Source organism: Balaenoptera physalus, assembly GCF_965194825.1.
Source record: "Balaenoptera physalus genome assembly, chromosome: 8".
NCBI lineage: Eukaryota > Metazoa > Chordata > Mammalia > Artiodactyla > Balaenopteridae > Balaenoptera > Balaenoptera physalus.
The window spans coordinates 10,265,543-10,286,801 of NC_138887.1; the positions used below are offsets into that span (position 1 = coordinate 10,265,543).

A 21,259-nucleotide genomic window follows, 5' to 3' on the forward strand; every position below is an offset into this window, starting at 1 on the left:
TCTACCTTGCAGATGCCAGAAACATCCCCTACAATGTGACATCCAAAAATGTCTTCAGATATTACCAAATGTCCACTGGGAGGCAAAATTACCCTTGATTGAGACCCACTAGACTATGATTAAAAGCAGTCCATAAGAACAATAAAAAATGTATAACTTTGAAATCAACAGATCTAATGGAAAGCAGAAAAGAAGAACCAAAGAAACAAAAAGAAAACACAGTAAATAAAGAATCTAAAGAAAGATGGCAAAAATAAGTCCTAATAGAACAGTAAGTATAATGAATATAAATGTGCTATTCTAGCCAATTAAAAGTCAGAGACACCCAGATCAGAATAAAAAAGCACACACAAAGCGCTACACTTAAAAAAAGATACAGGTTGAAAATAAAGAAAAGACAGATGAAGTAAATATGAAGCAGAAGAAAACAGAGAGACTAGCAGCCTTAAATAGTTTAAAAAAAAAAAAAACCCAACAAAATTCAAGGCAGAGAATAGCCCAAGGGGCACCGGCAGATCTGTAATAATAACCTGTAAGAAATTATAGAGGAAAAAGATGTAAATATCATGAACATTCATGCGCTTAGTAATCAGCATCAAATCTGCAAAGTATAAAACTTACAGAAGCAAAGGTAGAAATAGATGAATCAATTAAAACAAAATTTTTGGCTAGTGATTTTGAGACACTCCATTCAAAAAATGGAAGAGGCAGAAAATTAGAATATACAATTTATGTGATTGAACTTAAATACACACACACATGAGAGAGAGGGAGAGAGAGAGAGGATCCTTGCTTTGTGAGGTACCCTATGAACTGAAACTTGTACATATCCGAATTGTGTCCTGTTTTGCATGGTTCTATGGGAACTGTTACCACTGTATATTTATATAACATAAAAATATTTATATATAAATATTATATATACACATATATTAAATCTTTGTATATATTGATATCTATGTGTAAGATATCTATATCTCTCTATATATAAGATATTCTCTATCTCTAGATACATGACAGATAGGTAGATAGATAGAGTGAACCTTATTCACAACAAAAATACACTTTATGATCATACATGGAATATTTATAAACATTGAGCAGGGATAGGTCACAGAAGAAGTCTCAAAAAATTTAAAAAATAATCAGTTTGATACAGACCATAATCTCTAACCTCACACAGATAAGGCAGCCAAAAGGTATGGAAGAGAATGTATGTCCTCAGGCACCAGTCTATGGAGATCCTTCAAAGATGCCATTTTAGGAAATTTTAAATCTTAATTTTGCTCTGAGTTATCATTTCTTGATTTGTTGAAATTTAAATGCATGAATGTACTCTAGTTTCATTATGATTTAAATTACTGAGCAAATTCTAGCATGGTATAGGGACAGCATGGTATAGCATGGTATAATAATGATATGATTTATTAAAATGCTAAATTTATAAGAAGGCTAGTTTTGCGAATTATGAGCATATTATGCCTACTTTACCTATTCAATTATATGTTCATAATTTTAATTGCATACTTACTTCATGTTTCAGCAGTTTTGATAAGGGCTCCTTCCAACAGAGTCAAAGGAATGGCTATTAAAAAAATTGATCATCCTAAAGAGGGTTTTAAGATATTAAAGTCTTTAAAATACTGGAACGTAAAATGAAGAGGTGAAAAATACTTGAATAGATCTGCTCTAATTAATTTAGCATTCTTATGGTTAGAGGTCTTAATTGTATTCTTCAATTTATGTATCCTAACCCAGTTATACAATACTGTTCCCTCGGTGTGCTGAATCTTTAACACTAAGTATAGGACTCACAAATAATGAGCTTTTACTTCTCAAAGTCAAGTAGGCATTACTGAATGAATAATTGCAAAACTATTTCCTAGGAATACTGATGACTAGCAAATCTGCCACTATGTACTTCTTTTTGACCAAATCACAAGCTTCTGCCTGTTTACTGACAATTCAGATCTCTTTCCAGGTCCCTGTGGGTTTGGTAAGAAGCTTCTGTCTATAACATACAACTGAAACAATTGAGCACATGTCTAAGGGCCATGGTTAGGCTGAATGAAGCCTGGAAACTAGGGTAATTTGCCATAATGCAGCCAGAGACTAGAGCTACCTGACAAGTTAAATCAAGACGCGATTTATTGATCAACAGGCAGTAAACGCACAGTATCTCATCAATTCCATTCAATGAGCCTGAGAAAGTTATTTCTCTATTTTGAAGATAAGGAGCCTGAAGTTCTGGTGACCACCTGGCTGAGGCCACACATCCAGCCAGTGGCAGAGGATGATTCTAAGCCAGGTCAAGCTGTCACTGAAACCCCAGGACCTTTCCCCTTTCTGTGTCACTAGGGGAGAGAACACTTCATCACGCTCCTCTAGTTCAGGAACCACTCCATAAATGAGGGCAAACAAATGCAATCTCGCTGTGAAAGTAATGGTAATGCTTTTATTGTCCCATCGCTGGGTTCCTGGCTAAAGACAGCACTGGTGACTCGGTGACAGTGTCAGTGAGCAAGGCCACACATCCCTTTCCAAATCCAGATATCTCACTCACTATGGCAGGAGAAAAGTCACGTTTGTCCGGAGAGCTCTGGAGGGCAGAGCTGAAAGCATCACAAACCTGGCCTCACGGGGACATTTAGGTTGTCCACTGATGTGGAATGGCCCGTACGTGATACTGCACCCAAATGTGCCAAGATGTCCTCATGGTCATTGTGGGGTCTGCCTCCAGGGTAGGCAGCTGTGTGGCATTGGGAACCACTGACTTGGCATTTCCTCAATTGTGAAATGACAGATCAGATGAAATCACAGAGCTCTATGATTTGCTCTCTGGCAAGGCACGGCAAATCTGGCAGATGAGTTACTAAGGACCCACCAATGATGAACTTTTAAGATTCACGGAGAATTTTGGATCTGGAAGTTGCTTTTGAAATGCTATTCTGCTGAAAGTGTTGGCATTTTGCATTAAATCACTTCACAGTTATATATGTGCAGCTACTGTGAGAAGAATAAACTGTCAAATTGAGATTCTCAGAGGATGAACCGTGTTTACTTCTGTCTCAGTCAAAATGTCATGTTAACACCAGATCTCGTTCATTCATGGAGCTTTCGGACACTTCATCCTGTCGACCATCCCTTCCTTCCTCAGACACCCTCTCGCTCATCTTCTATGACGTGGTCCCCTGGTTCTCGTCCTACCTCTCCATCACGCCCCCATCTCCTTTTTGAGTTCCTCTTCTGCCTCTCTCTCTGATAGGGACCTTCTGGTGCTTTCTTTCTACACCCAATCCACGAGTGAATTCTTCTACTCTCAAGGCCAATTATCCCAGATCTACACCCCAGCTTGGATCTAGGGCTGAGCTCCAGGTCCATCCATCCCTTCCCCATGGATGAAGGTATCCACCTTTCCCCCCTGCCACGCTCCTACTCCAGCTGTTCCTTGACTTGAGAAATAAATGCCACTGACACCACTGCAGGAAGGTACAGCTGTGAAGAGCTGCTTCAAAACTAGATCTGGGGCCAAAAATCTAACTGCCTAAGGTGCTGAACAAGTAACCATCATCATTAAAGTAGGGATAGGTGGCAAGGAGCCTGTGACAAAACTGAAGGGTGCAGGCTAGTCTAAAGGGGGAAGTTAACGCTTGACTCCAGCCCACTAGAGCCACAGGAATTATGGGCTCAGTCAGCCAAACTGAGGGCTTTTGCACAAGAAGCTAGAAAGGTGGATTTCAGCAAGAAATCTCTACTTTTTGAAATATTGACAACTAACCAAATTTAAAGCAATATGGACTAAACAAAATGTGCTTGGTGGTCTGTTTTTCTGCAGGCTCTGTTTGAGACTGATGGTAGTCAAACACCGATTCCAGAACTAGTTTTAAAGCCAATTAAATTTTACCTGTTTGGAAGTCCAATTTAGTTGAGTAACCACTATTTGTGTAACAATTTCAAAAATTATGTTTTTCCATCTTTACAGTAATGTGTGTATTGTAAATACACTAACCAAACTGACTGCAAAACCTTCAAAAGAGCCAAAAAAATTTCCCTGACAGCTAGTTAGTCAGATAAGAGCCCCCGAATTTTATCATAAAAATGATCCCGGTCGTAAAATACTCATAACAATCCTTTGGTGTCTTTGATAGTCAATGATGTTAAATCCGGCACTGTGTGCCTGAATGTGCAAATGTTTCGTTGTGCAGACTGAATGCAGAAGCCCTGGCCTCGGTTGAACTTGAACCGCCCCCTCACCCCACCAACAATTACAACCTTCACTTGTGGATTTACCAGCGTGAATGTGTCAATTTTCACCACATCTGATTCCACCAGGTAAAATAGATGAAATACATTTTCATGTCAATTTCTCTTCAAAATTTCAAATTTGTGAGATTTATTTTCTCCAGTCACTTTCCTTTCAGCCAGCACAACTGTTCCTTAGCTACCCCATATACATGTGCATACCTTGGTTGCGTATACGGTGTTGCTTTGGTCTCGCAGACACATGGATTTAAACACAAGCTTCTCATATTAACTTACTCATAAGCAGAAGAGCTTCTATAGTTGCAAATGGTAATGACATTTGGGTTCAACCACACCTCGTCCTGCCATCTCATGATTCTTTTCCATTGAACAGAGCTGGCAGGTGAAGCCTCATGTGCGGTCCTCCGTGTGTTAGAATGTCGTGTATAACACATTTGATTGTGAATTGTGCGTTTTCATGAAATGATCGAGTTTGCTGAAATAGTAAAGCATCCGTAAAAGTGAATTATGAATTAACGTACTTGTTGGATGCCCAAACCACACTGCTAAGACCACTATTCCCGCGGCACGAGGTGCTGTTCTACTCACCGATGAGGTACATGCCAATCCAGTCCCCGGCGTCCACTTCCTCCTTTATGTCCCAGTGGATCACCAGGTCCTGCGAGTGCCCTATGGAGTAATAGGAGCTGCTGACCGTGAGCGTGGAGCGGCTGTCTGAGGTGACCAGGTCGGTGTCGCTGGTGGAGCGGGGGATGGTGACAGTGCCATGGGGGCCGGTCCTAATGGCCATGCTGTGGAACTGGCCCGGGTTGTAGCTGTGGCGGAGGGGCTCCTTGCACCGGCGTCGGTTCTGGGAGTTTCTGGATGGAGATGCCATGGCGGCCAGGCCTAAGAACCTGTTCTGGTACAGATTCTGTCGGGGTAAACAGACAGTCAGCAGGGGCGGGAGATGCCAGCTACACCTTCAGTCACTGTTTTCACAGGGAAGGGAGGATGTGCTGGGGGAAGCCAGCTGGGACAGAGCAGCCCTTTTAGGAAGATTTGAAATAGACAGCATCTTCCTTGGGGCCAATGCTGCAGCTCTGGTTCATGCGGGGAAGGCAAGAGCTAAATGCACACTCACCAAGGGGCCGTGCATTTGCGCTCTGCTGGGGTCTCAGCCTCCTCTAGCCTGCTTAGTACTAGAAGGCCAGGAATGTCTGCAGAATGGCCCTGGAGGTATGACTGCCCCCCCAAAAAAGTGCCATCTCTTGAGTTCTCCAGCATAAACCCAATGGGATCCAATTTTACCCTTCTTTAGGGTAAATGATGGCTATTATCGTTGCACATTTTAGTGATCCCTGCAGCATTCAAGACCCTACGCACAGCTCAGAATTAGAGGCGGTCCCTGCTGGGTGAGGCAGTCACTTTTTCTCCATTTACAGCTCTTTCACTCTACAGAATGTCTCTGGACCACCTGAAATTCCTATAAGGATCTCAGATATCCTAGTAATCTTCAAACACCACCGTTTTCACTAAAACCCAATCTCAGAGGACCATGTCTCCCTCAGAGCCAATGTTATTGTAGAAAACATTGCATCTGTGGAGGAAAAAAATGCATGTTTTTTATTGTTTACAACACGGAGCACTTAAAACTAGCTGAGCTGATGCAGAGCTAAGACTCGATTGTTTTGGAGGCAGATAGCTTTGAAAACATGGGGAAAGGGGCATCCTGTGGAATTAGAACAAGGGATTCTTTTTTGAAACAAGCAAGGGTGATTTTGACTTCATCAAAGTATACTACAATTGGGATTTAAATGTACATTTTTGGGGTGCCTGGCTATAAAAGTACATGCTGTTGTACAACAATAAAACTTTTGTTTTCAAGAAGAGAAGATTAAGGCCTTAAAATGTGTTGAATCATGCAGTTTAGATCCCAGAGACTGTAACTTATTATACACATCAATCAAATGCAAGTTATTGACTTTTTGTTTACCAGCCACAAGGACCAGACCCCAGCGCCAGTCTACTCTTCAGATTATATAAGTCTATTTAGCAGTAATTTAGGCCTATACTTTTTCCATCTTCCAAGACCAGGGCATTTGTAAAGAGTCTATTAACCTGATTAAGCACAGCCTTGGCATTTGGAGTCTTGGGCCTTAATGGCCATATGGCGGGCCTATTCATTCATTATCCGAGTCTTTCGTCAGGAATTTTTCTAGCCCCACTGGTGGTAACCATGGAGTTACTATTGGTGGAAAAACCAGACTTCAGAAAGCATCTCATCACACTATTGGTACCATATGTCCTATGTTTAAAAAAAAAAAAAAAAATGCTCGTCACTGCAACAGTATGAAAATAGATGGACCACGGTGTTTCCTGGAAACGAGTCCACCTCTCAGGAAGACAGGCACAGCCTTGAGCCCAGGAAACACGGAGAGCCCACCCACCTCACAGGCACGCTGCCTTTTCAGGGCAGCTCCAGGAGGATCCCAGTAACCTGATTATCTTTCAGGGGGTTTTGTTCAGAGACCTTTGTAAAACCTCCAAAACAAGGAAGGCTGTTGCTAGAGCATAACCTTTCTTCAGTTTACACGTACTTTACGTGCACTAATAGCATCTTACAGTATTATCATGGAGATTAAAAATGACTACTTGGGCTTCAATGAGATAATCAAGTGTATCTTATGAGTTAGACCAAACTATGGGCAAATTTGGAGCAGCACCTCCCAGTTTCCAAGCTGTGCATCCCTGGACAACTTACTTGATCTCTCTCGTTCTCTGTTTCCTCATCTGTAAATGGGTTGCTGTCAGAATTTAATGAGATAATGCAAGCCAAGCTCTTATTATAGTGAGCGCTCAATCAATAAAAATCTACTACTAAAATATTCAATACTACTGAAACAGAGGTCCCGGGCAGTCAGCTAGGCTCCCGCGATGGCCAAGGGTCCCCTCATGTTGTCCCCAGAGACTCACACTTGAAGTCATTCAACAGCAAACCTACAAATCACTCCTAGTCATGACCCTCCAGGTTTCCTCTTACAAAACTGAAGTTGCAAACATTGAACAGGCTAGCATGTTTGGAAAGGTGTCCTAGCTACCAATTTTTTGATAAATCTTCCTTTTGCTTTTTGGGTAAATAAACCTCCTTTTATTTGTCAGGTTACTGCCTGAGTGGGATATTTTTGCATTCATGTGGAGGCTGAGAGATTTTTATCCATGTCGTGTCAGTCAGGGCCTCAAAAAAGACTACAGCGTGCTTTTCTTTTGTTGAAGACACTTCTGCTGTGGTATTATTATTAGAATTCCGTGGAAACCAGACACTGTCCACATGGTGGGAACAAAAGCATAGAAGGAAACATGAGTCAAGGAAGACATGTGTCCATAATTTACTAGACTGGAATAATGATATCTGCCTGGTACTGGAAGGGCAGCCTCAACGCTGCTCCTTGAGGACCGCGCTCCCCTCACCCCACCCCAGCTTTGCCCACATCCTCCCCACTCACACTTGCAGGCAGGATTTATATTCTGCTTTGAGGTTATGCTCCAGCACCAGCTCTGCTATAACCTCTCCTTACATCCTTTCCCATTCCCAAGAGACTGGGGCCTTATGCTCCACGATCCCACAGGAATCCCATTGTCCTGCAAGGATTCTCATGGTATTATTGCCAGTTGACCTGTCTGTGTTCTGCCCTAAACCACGAAGGCCCTGAGGCCAGTGTTTCCTGCTGGAACTGCATGACATCTGGCACACACACAGCAAAGCGCTAAAAACTTTAACTCCTAGAATTTATTTTATTCAATTATGTCCCTTCCTGTTCCAGAAAGGGCTTAAGATGACTAATACAAATAGATAAGATACAGAACGATGTGATAAGTTAGTAGTAGATGGTGCAGAGGTGAAAAAAATAGACAAAAAGTTACCTAGGAAGAAGGCTAACATCAAACTTTAAGCCGTCATGTCCTAAACAGGTGTTATTGTCAAAGGTTCACAACAGCTGCTTCTGCAATGCAGCAGGCGGATAGTTGGTTCCCAATGTGTGGTTCCTTTGTGGCCATGTTTCCCCCAGGTTTTCACATGTGTTTAGTTTACACTATAGACTCATCCGGCTGGAAGAAGCAATTTAATCATTCTCCCTTCACATGTGAACTGTGGGAGATAGATGAGCATCTGTCCTGTTTTTAAATAGCCCTGGACAAAAGCCCACTCTCTTCCTAGACAGTGATTCCAATGTTTTACAACCTCACAATTCTTCTTCATCTCTCAGGCAAATCTTGTCTGACAGAGATCTCCCTTTTTTCTCCAGGCTCTCCCACTTGATGGATGATGAGGAAGTTAATGGTATCACTAAATTTTTCCCAGTTTTTTCTCCGTCCCATCAAGTAATTCAAACGTCCTTAATCTTCTCTTACATTGGTGATAGGTAATAGACATGGATAAGAAAACCACAAGAATATTAGTAACAGTTTCAGTAACATTATAATTTTCTAATTATTGGTTGTAATCAAGGGCAGCTAGTTATGGGCTATGCTGGGCATAGATTTTAATTGACCCTTGAAAAAGTAGGTCCAGTGAGTGAGCCAATGTGTGAGCCGCTGGAAACAATCTGATCACATTGTGTTCTGCTTCACAGGAAGTGAGATTCCATGTGCTGGTTTGTTTCCTATTTGTCTCCAAGGATCCAACAATGATGTTTTGTTTACTTGTTTTGCTTTCCGACTTAAATAACTTGTAATTGTGGAAATGTTTTGAATTGATATGTTCTTCGATTATTTTTTTAAATCTTGGAATAGGCCTGTGTGTTTAATCTGTTTAGTATGCATTATAGTATATGAGCAAAAACAAAACCTTCTAGAAGGAGACAGAATCTTAAAAGCAAAAAAAAAATCACTTCTAGGGAAGGAACAAGTTGCTATGTATATCCTTTTTTTTTTTTTTTGTTAATTTGAGGAACATAGGGAGACAAAAGATTCGGCTGTGTCAATTTCTGACAGAGTCTTTAATAGCTTTTCTGTTTTGGAATATAAAGCTGTGAGTTCTGTCTCAGAAATGAAAAGAAAGTGGACAAAAGGCATATCTAGAATAGAGAAAGTGATTCTTAAAAATTGCCTCTACACTCAGAAATCAAAAACTGTGAGTGGAAAACACAGGCCCTGAAGGAAACTTCATTAAAGTATACAAGATGAGGTTATAGAAACTGGCATTACTTAGCAGGAGAAAGAGCATAAGAGTTTTTTGAGCTCATGGACAGATTTTATTTTGAGCAAGTAGCTGCCTGAAGCTTTCTTATCCTACACTCAGACCTTGTTATGCCAACAGGCGGGTAATGGAACTTAAAAAAATTATATAACTTGTCTCTTTCTACAGTGGATGTGAGAAAATTTACAACAAAAGAAATGTACAAGGAAATAGAGAAATATAAACCAGACAGAAATTGGGAAGTAGCAATAAGAAAGAGGGTAATAATATTAGGAGCATTTACTCTATGTAAGGAACTTGGTACATTATCTCATTAAAACCCTATCAAGTATCACTCTCCCCATGTCGGTGAGAAACCCAGCTCAGATGGTTAATAAACATTCCCAAGGTCACGCCTCTTGCAGCAGGAAATAGGGATTTGAGCCATTCTGTGTGATTATAAGTGGGCACTTTGACCACTCGTAAGCACTCTCTCCAAATTAAAACACGGGAAGATAAAGTTGCAATAATTGAGACTCAGATTCTCCTCTGAGATTCTTGGCAGCCAAAAGGATAAAGGAAAAATGTAATTCTCACGATCCGAATATCGGAATTTTTTTCTCCCTCCAAGTTCTTAATAAGATGCTTCATTTTTAACTTTATGTAGGGGACACTACATGATGTGGTGAACAATATCTTAAAAGAATATCTTTTTCTAAAATCACAAACGGAGTGGCTGATTGGATAAGTCTTTGACAAAAGCTGAGGTCATAATACAAAGAGAGTTTATTAGGGGCTGAACCAATCAGTTCAGATACTGTTGCCTCTGATAACATTCAAAAGTCCCCTTGGCTTATTGCACCACTGATGCCCCAAATCTTCTGCTCTCAACTCTGTCGGTGCTCAATCCTGCGTCTCCCTCTCTGGCCTTGATGCTGATAAAATAAATTTTCACATATTGAGGTGTGGGGAAGTCATTCCGGCTTGTACATGAGTTAACTTGAATTTTATGCTAACCAGAACAGCCTGTTTGTGGCCTATCCAACATACATTGTACATCTGCTTTAATTATTAAGGAAAAAGGCACATTGACCAGAAGTAAAGAATGTCCATGTTAAAAATAAAGATTGAATGCTTCCCTTCCTGGACGCCAGCGCTGGTCCACCTTCCATGATAAGACGCCCTTTTCAGGGGCCAAGTCCTTACGGACACGCTGTGTACGTGCTGATCTGTTTTCCTGGAAACCTTGAAGGAATGTATCCCTGACTTGTTTGGTGTCCTTTGTTCTAACAAGACATAAAACTGTGCTGAAAACCATCTCTGGAGCACTTCCTCAGCGTTGTCTGAGAGGCTGTCTTTTGGGCTATAGTCCTCGGTTTGGCTCATATAAAACTCTTTTCTATTCCTACTAGAGATTGTTTATTGATTATTTTCGTTGACAGTGCAAGTAAACCAGAGCCTGATGGACATGTTCTCTCTGCAACTGCCTTGTTAACCTATTCTCATCAATGTCCCTGCACTAAGACGCAGGCGCCAAGAGAGCGTGGTCCCTGCCTAGTTCCTTTAGGTCTGCATTTCCAGCTAAAGTAGTGCAGGGCAAGGATGCAGTGAATGTTCGGTGAACGAATCAGTGAATGAATGAAGGAGTGGGCGTGTGTGGGATGCAGGCTGGAGTGTGCCCGCCTCCTCTGTCTCAGGGTCACCATGTGACGCTCTGTTCCCTGACCTCAGGAACCCATCTCAGTGCCTCTTTTGTCTCAAGCACATGACTCTGGTGCCCAGAATCCCCCGAGTTACCGGTTCCCGAATGACACTGGTCAGAAGGGAGAGTCGAGGACAAGATGAAATACCGCCCCTGGTCGGTCCCCTTCTCCGTCTCACATCCTGAGATCTGAGTCCCATCCGTACATTCCTACCTCTGCTGTTGTGAGTGAGACTGTGGGACAGAGGTGGGTGTGAGGGGCTGAGGTGGCCCTGACCCCGCCAGATGGCTGAGAACGTCTCAGGAGGAGAGTGGGAGGCGGCTACGACAGCATCACCTCTGTCCAACTCCTCAGCTCCCGGGCACCCGTCCCTGACACTGTGCCTCCAAACTGTGTTTTTAGCCTCAAAGCCATGTGTTGAAAGCTCTGTCTTTTATGCTGGCCATTGTGCACAAGAGTATCGCGGAGTTACATAAACTAAATTGTGTGGGCTCCCTTTCTTTGAAGGAGAAACAGAATCCCACACGTTGCCGGCTGAAAGGGAACATTAGGCAGAGAAAAATTTAATAAGCAAAGCAAGCCAAGCCAGGGAATATCCTGCCTAGGAAGTCAGGATTTAAAAGACATGGGACTTGTTAAAATGACAGTCAACACATTATTTTAGGAACACATAAAGCCTTCTCACTGAGGACGAAGTCCCCCAATACGTCTATTAGAGTTGCTCAGCCCCACCCCACTTCCCTTGGGCCCCACTTACGGGGAGGAAAGTCTTTCTTTGCGGGTCAGATGCCTTCTCTCTGCTCACACCTAAGAGCAGCTAAGAGGGGTGAGTGGGACACCCTGCCACGCTTTGTTGGGTGTGTGCCTTTCACCGCTATGGTCAAGTCTGGAATTTCTTGGTGAAGCTCTGGGTCACTCTGGAGGTTTATGCTTGGAGGTGTTCCAGAACCAAGTTGTCAAAATCTGGGCAGTTTGTATAGCCGGAACAGTGGGCAAGGGCTGGAGGTGAGGGGAGATAGGAAGGTGGGAGGTAGGGGGGCCTTCCCATGTTTGTTAGGAGAAAGCCCCGATCGCTAGCACCTCCTTCTGTTCTACGTTGAAAGGAAAGGTCCTTGAAAGTGGTATTCCTGTGTGTGTGTGTGTGTGTGTGTGTGTGTGTGTGTGTGTGTGTGTGTGTTTGTGAGAGACAGACAGACAGACAGATGACAGACAGAGAATGAATGGGCATGCCCAGATATGAAAAAGCTCCTGCCTTTCCCTTTTCAATGTTAAAGAGGTCTGTTTCTTCCTCAGGAGGGTCCCATCCTGACGAATGTTGGTAAAGTTCCTTCTTTACCTATTGACACTTGCAGGAGAAAAGGAAATGCTTTCATCTCCCAGAACCACAGTGATGGTCAGGCCAGGTCAGGGCACCCAAGCTCTCAGGGACCCAGCTGAGCACTAGGGAGGCCCCCGGAGGGAGTGCAGGGGAGCAGGACGTCTGCATGTCACCAGTGTCCTCCTCCTGGCATCCAGCACGGGGCAGCCACGAGGGACATCCCGACCCCCAGCAGCTCCGCTCCCGGAACTCAGCGGGGTTCCAGGACACTGGGGTGATGGTGTCTCTCCCATACCCAGGACGCCTGCTTGGCGAAGGTCCTGTCTCCCAAACCCAACCCAAAAAACCGAGTCACTCAGAATCCCAGCGTGAGTCGTGGGAGGTTCTGCCCAGCCCGGCTCCTGCCCACTAGAAGCAGAGGCCCCCGGAAGGGCAGCATGAACATGGACCACAGCAAGTGAGCAGTAGTCTCGAGGGAACCCGAGCCCACGGCCTGCCTCCCTCAGCGGTGACATCGGGCTTGTGGAGAACGTGAGGCACCGTGTGTTTCCCTCCTATTTTCACGATCCTCCTCAGATTTGCCAGCTAATGGGTAATGCGGCCAGGCAATGAATACAGCTGTGAGAAGGACATTTCGGGAGGATTTCAAATGAGGGGCTAAGTTTGCATGCATATTGGACTTAATACTCAAAAGTAAGTGATTATCTGCTGTGGAGGTTTGGGGTGCTATATAGATGCTTTCTTTTAAATTCTTCCACCCCCCTGGTAGGTTGGACCCAGCATAGTTGGGTGGATTTTTCAGTAAACTCTTGGTTTTCTTCTCCCTTCCTTTATCCTGTTCAACAAGCAAATGTTTATTGAGTCATTAGTATGTAACAGACGCTGTGCTCAGTACTGAGTGTGGAGGAGTGACGAATTAAACAGTGCTCCTCTCCTCAAAGAGCTCTGTGCAGGAGGCGCACATCTAGGCAGTCCACTATGACACCATGACCAGGGCAGTGATGGGGGCGGCGGCAAGGTCCCGCGTGGGAGGGAGACAGATGCTGGGAAGGACTTGCCAGGTGGCGGAACAGCGAAGCGGTATTTGGAAGGAGCAGTAGGAAGGTCGCCAGCCGGGCAAGGGCAGAGGGAGATCCAATTCAGGCAGAGGGAGATCCAATTCAGGCAGAGGGAGATCCAATCCAGGCAGAAGGGACGCGGTGTGTAAAGGGACAGCTTTACAGAAAAGCATGGCGTGCTCCTGGATTGAGCAGAGCTTCTCCCAGCTGCCTGCCGGAGAATCAGGCAGCACAGCTGGAAGGGTGGGAGGCGGGTCTCCCACACCACACCAAGACAAAGGGCCTCCTCCCTTGGAGGATGGGGAGCCACAGGAGAGAGCTGATCTGGGAAACACTACAATTTGCTCACCTTAGAAGCAACACCCTGCAGCAATGAGGAAGAGAGCGAGAAGCCTGCTGTGTCTGGGGGAGCTTGTGCTAAAGCAACTCCGAAAGTCAAGTCCATGTGGAGTGAGAAGCTGCGCCAGTCAGATGGTCCCTTAAGTCTAAACCCTCAGTACCATTTGCAACATAGGCACTAAGTCTCATTGTGAGAGGAGAAGTAAAGAAACAACATACATCCTGGGTCCTTGAAAGGGTGTGTAAATGAAGGGCAATCTGAAGGCACAGTCATGGAGACCTCAGAGGTACCACACATGGCCTGTTTCTACTGGGATCTCACCGCCGTTGCCGTCATCCTGGAGTACGGCAGTGTCATGTACCGTGCAGCGCGTTCTAAGACAAATGGTACTTGTGCCTAATTTCACTGTCAGAAAACTTTGCATCACTTAGTGGCGTGTACTCCAGAATACTCTGCTTCTCAGAACTAATTGGGAGAAGTACATTTCAGGATTTTTGCACTCTTCCTTTGCAAAGCTTGCCCAACACATCAATACAGAGTGAATTAGACCAACTTTCTGGAACATATTGTATTTGTAAGCTTATGTTGCCATAGAATTCAGTACAAAGGCTATCCTTCCTGGTTATATAGCAAAGTAATGTTACCAGTGGTGACCAGAGCCAATTAATATGTATGTTAAGTTAAACACACATGAATACTTAGAATGTGATCTGTACCACACTGGGGATGAGGTTTTGGGCTGGCTTCTATCTAGTGCTAAGAAAGATGCATAAGCAATCATTTCAGCACAGGGTGACAAACCAACAAGTTTGGGAAGATACAAAGGATAGGGAGAGAACTACTCATTTTGTCTGATGAGGAAGGAAATTAAGACTTTAGGGAGAAGTGGAGAAGGTATATTTTAGGCAGAAGGAATATATGCAAAGGCATGAGAGTTATAAAGCCCATCCACGCGTGTTCAGGGGACAGGAAAAAGACCAGTGTGTCGGAGGCAGGATGCTTGGGGCAGGAGCAGTGGGAGGGATGAGGCTGGAGTAGAGACTAGACTGATTTAAAGGCCATGTATGCCAAAGTAAGGAGAGGGGCATTTCTTCCGGGGAGAGCGAGCCCTTCTGAAGATAGGAGAAGATGTAGTAGCGGGCTCACCTACATTGTGCTTCCACAAATGCTGTGAAAATGCTACTGAACAACTTTCTTCAGGAGCAACTTGGTGGAAGTTTCTGCCAAGCTAGTAGGGGAAGCTACTGGGAGGGTAGATGGATATTGCACAGCTGTCACCGCAGGAGTACAGGAGGTTGTCGGCACTTCCTTTTTCAGGTCACCTATCAGGACAAAGGAAGGCACCATCTCGGACTCCAGCTCTAACAAAGGTGCCAGGCGTTAGGACCACGGACCGTAAAGACCCGTTATCAGGACACAAAGGAACTGAACCACCAGCGGCACTTTGCTTCTCTTATCAACACGCCCAGGAAGAACACATCCAGATCTGCTATAAATTCGATACCTAAGACCACTTTTGGAAGACAACTTAGCGCAGAAATGAAGAGTAAAACATAAATAGCATTTGGCAATATAAATGAAATGCATCATGGTCTCTATTTCTGTTTCATATCCATCCCTCTGCCTCCCTTGAGAAGTGAAAAAGGCAGGTCATATCCTGGATAATACGTTCCTTCCCAACTTCCTTCCTTGTCATTCTTGCGGCCACTCCTGTGATATTTCTAGCCCACGTTACTCAATTCCAATTCTAGCTGTCACTCGTTCTCTTATCCACTGCACGCTGCACCAACTCAGCACCCAGGCTAGAAGATGAGGACCAGCAGAGATGGTTTAAATCAAGGGTTATCTGTGGAAGAAGAAGGCGATAAGAGACAGCTGGTGCTATTAAAAAGGAATTCGGTGTATCTTCAGTAATTTAGGATGAAATGATTGGGACAGCTGAAATGACAGGGAGGAAAATCAACCCAGCAGAGAAAAGAAACTTAGCTACTACGTTTTAAATATGCTCACATCACACTCGCTACTGAAATTCTTTTTTCTTTTTTTTTTCGCTACTGAAATTCTCGAACAGCCTTCATAGAAAGTCCCTTCTGGCTTTTGTCATACCAATTAATCTTTTGGATTTTTCAGAACTAAAGAGAAGGGACAATCAATCGAGGCAGCTTGGAGCCTTTGAACTCATGGGCAAGAGCTGTAGTCTGCTGGGGATTTTAGAGAGTATTTTCAGTTTTACAGACTAGAGAAAAGGAATGATTTTCTCATAGTCATCTGTTTCGCTTGGATGCCTGGGACCATCACCTGAGCTTGTCTGTGATACAGAAAAGATGCAGCTGCCACAATGAATGACAAACGCCACTGCCTGTCCCACCAGATCCTGGGCGAATCTTTGCTCAATAGTATGGTATGGGTTTACATAAAATTTAATACAAGTTAATTTGACTCTCTATAGCCATCACCAGAAGGCAAACTAGATGATTATCAACTGGCTAAAACAGTTTTCATTCTGAAGCTGATGCCTAGAAGTCGAGGGTCTCAATGATATGGTAATATATTCCAGGGCACTCACTGCCATTTCAATTACTTAAAAGACAAGCCTCCTACACCCGGACAAATAGAAACTCAGAAGTCTCCATGATCTAGATATCTTAGAATTTTTTTTCATTTGAGGCTGGAATTAATTATTCAGATAACATCTCTAATTTTCCATTTTCCCTTGCAGGCAGAAAACATCAGAGATGAAAGTTCTGTATCCTTCCAGGGATGTGGGAGCCGCAGACACAGTTCTCCCTTCGTGGGGCGGCAGCGACAGAGAATCTGTCATCTGCTTGGGTTGCCATTCAAACTGCTCATTAAGCTTTCGTGCAAAGACCCAAGAGACAGCGGAATTAAAAGGAAAATGAGAAAATGAAGTAATTCAGGTTTCTGAAAGGCTGTTCAAGACGAAACATTAGTTCTGAGGAAGAAAGCACCACAGGTACATGGTAATGAGTCTTAAGCGTATCCCTTTCCAAGATGTTAGCTTTGTTCTTTGCAGGCAACAGGGAAAGATGACACACTCCATGTCAGCAGCTAATCATGACCCACCCATCAGAGGCCAGCATTTTACTCTCCATTAAAATTACTCCAAGGTCGTTAAAGCCACATGTCAGTGTGGCATTAAACTGCTAAGACTGCATTTCCCAGACAATCTTCATTTATTTATTCATTCAGTCAACAAATGAACGTGTCAAGCACTGGAAAATGAATCAGAGTATAAGCTATGGCTTATATCTGCCCTGGAAAGCCAGGTCACACTCGTATGAAAAACTAACAACGGCCCAGGGTATCCTCTGGAGTCTTATCTCCCCAACTGCCAAAGTAAGCGTTGCCAAGAAGAAACACAAATGCAGGGCTGGAGTAGGATGAGTCTTCCTGACAGGGAGAATGGTGCCTGCCCAAACATAATATAGAGGATCCGGGACACATACTTTAAGTCCTACCCAATTTAGGTTTGTAAGAAAAATACTGCAATCACTGCTTTCTAGTGACTCTATTTTATATGTGTTTCAATGGACACGTTATTAACACACTGAAGAAGGATGCTTAGAGCCAAACCCTATGTAGCTACCTCATGTAGCTAAGAAAATACTTCTCTGTCTTGGGATACCCATCGAAATCTGGGTAGCAATTGTCATTTTTACCTATAGGGCAGGAGGAGGCATGGGAAGGATCTTTGCTGGGACTGGTGACTAGAAAGCCTTGCAAACCATTTCGGTGAATTGCTCCATCCGCGTATTATCTGAACCATCTCTCTTCTTGGCTGCCACATCAACACTATCCCTAGAGAATACTGGCCACACACAGCAAAGGGAGACCGATTCCACATAGCCTCTGTTTTACAGGATGCAAAAACCATCTGAAAGATGATAAAAAGCAGTCTCTATAATTAACGTTTCCATCTGCTGATTAGGAAGTGTCAGAAATAAACAAACAAAAGTAATTGCGGCATTTTGACAAGGACTTGAATACCAGGACTGAACTGTGCCCTTGCTTTGGTCGTATATAATTCAATTCTGTTTAACAATATCCATTGAATATCTAGTCTTTGCAAAGCTCTGGGCTAGCTGTTTAAGACATGATCCCTGGTCAATATAACTGAGGCGGAAAAAGCTGACTGTATGAGATGAACACAAAATTAAAAATAAAACAAATGGCCTGACTTCATAGAGATTCTAACTCAGCAGACGGGGGGTGGGGCTCAGACAACTGTAATTTAACCACCCCCCAAAAGGATCCAACATTGTCTCTAATGGGTGGTGGTCACAGAAAGCTGCAAAGAGGAGGTGGCCATTGGGATATTTTAACAACTGTGCATTAAGTGCCTTGAAGGCATGCATCAGACTTGGGGAGGCAGAGGATGGAGAAGGAGGCGGTTTCCAGCCGGAGGCAGAGTTACAGAGGCTGCCAAGTGCACCCTGAAGGCTGCTCTTTAGAGGTGCCAGGAAGAACCCTGGAACAGTTCGTTTCTAACTGAATTCACCAGCCTTAGTTCACATCCGGGCTCATTTCTCAATCTAGAGGGGTCGAAAGCGCCATAAACCTGTCAAGTGAAAGTGACATGGAAAAGTTTGCTCTGGACCTGAGAGCACCAGCGGTGGATGAGAGCGGAGACTGTCCCTAGCACTTCTTTTAGCTGGAATCGCCCCACCTCAGATTCCAGCTGCGCCGCTGACCTCAGAGCTGAACATTTGGGTGCATCTTGTAGGGCCGCAGACCTTGCCTTCACCACTCGGCATGCACTGCCACAGCCTTTCCTGGGCATCAAGGAAAGTCAAGCCATATTCTGCAAATTCCAAGGACCTGAGGGAGTCCAGAGTTGGGACTTTTGAGTATAAAAATGATACATGCTAAAATGTTGAAAAATACACAAAAATTATAAATTAAATTAAATTTAAATTAAAAAAAAAATTCACACCCCCATAACCATGCCACTCAGAGGCTACCAGAGTGGTCATCTGCCAATATTTCCTTCCATTTCTCTTTATGCATTTTGTTAGATAATTGAGACCACACATTTCTGTATTCTGCTTTTTTTTTTTAAACATCTTTATTGGAGTATAATTGCTTTACATTGTTGTGTTAGTTGCTGCTGCATAACAAAGTGAATCAGCTATGCATATACATATATCCCCATATCCCCTCCCTCTTGTGTCTCCCTCCCACCCTCCCTATCCCACCCCTCTGGGTGATCACAAAGCACCGAGCTGATCTCCCTGTGCTATGGGGCTGCTTCCCACTAGCTATCTATTTTACATTTGGTAGTATATATATGTCAATGCCACTCCCTCACTTCGTATCAGCTTCCCCTTCCCCCTCCCCGTGTCCTCAAGTCCATTCTCTATGTCTGTGTCTTTATTCCTGTCCTACCCCTAGGTTCTTCAGAACCATTTTTTTTTTTTAGATTTATATATATGTGTTAGCATACAGTATTTGTTTTACTTTTTCTGACTTACTTCACTCTGTATGACAGACTCTAGGTCCATCCACCTCACTACAAATAACTAACTCAATTTCATTTCTTTTTATGGCTAATATTCCATTGTATATATGTGCCACATCTTCTTTATCCATTCATCTGTTAATGGACACTTAGGTTGCTTCCATGTCCTGGCTATTGTAAATAGGGCTGCAATGAACATTGTGGTACATGACTCTGTTTGAATTATGGTTTTCTCAGGGTATATGCCCAGTAGTGGGATTGCTGGGTCATATGGTAGCTCTATTTTTAGTTTTTAAGGAACCTCCATACCGTTCTCCATAGTGACTGTATCAATTTACATTCCCACCAACAGTGCAAGAGGGTTCCCTTTTCTCCACACCCTCTCCAGTATTTGTTGTTTGTAGATTTTTGAGGATGGCCATTCTGACTGGTTTGAGGTGATACCTCATTGTACTTTTGATTTGCATTTCTCTAATGATTAATGATGTTGAGCATCCTTTCATGTGTTTGTTGGCAATCTGTATATCTTCTTTGGAAAAATGTCTGTTGAGGTCTTCTGCCCATTTTTGGATTGGGTTGTTTGGTTTTTTGATATTGAGCTGCATGAGCTGCTTGTGTATTTTGGAGATTAATCCTTTGTCAGTTGCTTCATTTGCAAATATTTTTGCCGTTCTGAGGGTTGTCTTTTCACCTTTTTTATGGTTTCCTTTGCTGCACAAAAGCTTTTAAGTTTCATTAGGTGCATTTGTTTATTTTTGTTTTTATTTCCATTTCTCTAGGAGGTGGGTCAAAAAGGATCTTGCTGTGATTTATGTCATAGAGGAGTGTTCTGCCTATGTTTTCTGCTAAGAGTTTGAAAGTGTCTGGCCTTACATTTAGGTCTTTAACCCATTTTGAGTTTATTTTTGTGTATGGTGTTAGGGAGTGTTCTAATTTCATTCTTTTACATGTAGCAGTCTAGCTTTCCCAGCACCACTTATTGAAGAGGGTGTCTTTCTCCATTGTATGTTCTTGCCTCCTTTGTCAAAGATAAGGAGACCATATGTGTGTGGGTTTACCTCTGGGCTTTCTATCCTGTTCCGTTGATCTATATTTCTGTTTTTGTGCCAGTACCATACTGTCTTGATTACTGGAGCTTTGTAGTATAGACTGAAGTCAGGGAGCCTGATTCCTCTAGCTCCGTTTTTCTTTCTCAAGATTGCTTTGGCTATTCGGGGTCTTTTGTGTTTCCATACAAATTGTGAAATTTTTTGTTCTAGTTCTGTGAAAAATGCCAGTGGTAGTTTGATAGGGATTGCACTGAATCTGTAGATTGCTTTGGGTAGTATAGTCATTTTCACAATGTTGATTCTTCCAATCCAAGAACATGGTATATCTCTCCATCTGTTTGTATCAGCTTTAATTTCTTTCATCAGTGTCTTATAGTTTTCTGCATACAGGTCTTTTGTCTCCTTAGGTAGGTTTAATCCTACATATTTTATTCTTTTTGTTGCAGTGGTAAATGGGAGTGTTTCCTTAATTTCTCTTTCATATTTTTCATCATCAGTGTATAGGAATGCAAGAGATTTCTGTGCATTAATTTTGTATCCTGTTACTTTACCAAATTCATTGATTAGCTCTAGTAGTTTTCTGGTAGCATCTTTAGGATTCTCTATGTATAGTATCACGTCATCTGCAAACAGTGACAGCTTTACTTTTCTTTTCCGATTTGGATTCCTTTTATTTCTTTTTCTTCTCTGATTGCTGTAGCTAAAACGTCCAAAACTATGTTGAATAATAGTGGTGAGAGTGGGCAACCTTGTCTTATTCCTGATCTTAGTGGAAATGGTTTCAGTTTTTCACCATTGAGAACGACGTTGGCTGTGGGTTTGTCATATGTGGCCTTTATTTTGTTGAGGTAAGTTCCCTCTATGCCTAGTTTCTGGAGGGTTTTTTATCAT

General features: G+C 43.1%; 1 protein-coding gene across 1 annotated transcript in view; it reads right to left on the reverse strand.

Moving 5' to 3' along the window:
* Positions 1-21,259, reverse strand: part of HECW1 (HECT, C2 and WW domain containing E3 ubiquitin protein ligase 1) — a 475,998-nt gene that overhangs the window by 239,176 nt on the left and 215,563 nt on the right. Inside the window, exon 2 of the mRNA XM_082473396.1 lies at positions 4,852-5,176. Coding sequence (XP_082329522.1) covers positions 4,852-5,176 — 325 coding nt within the window. The remainder of the gene's footprint in view (positions 1-4,851; positions 5,177-21,259) is intronic.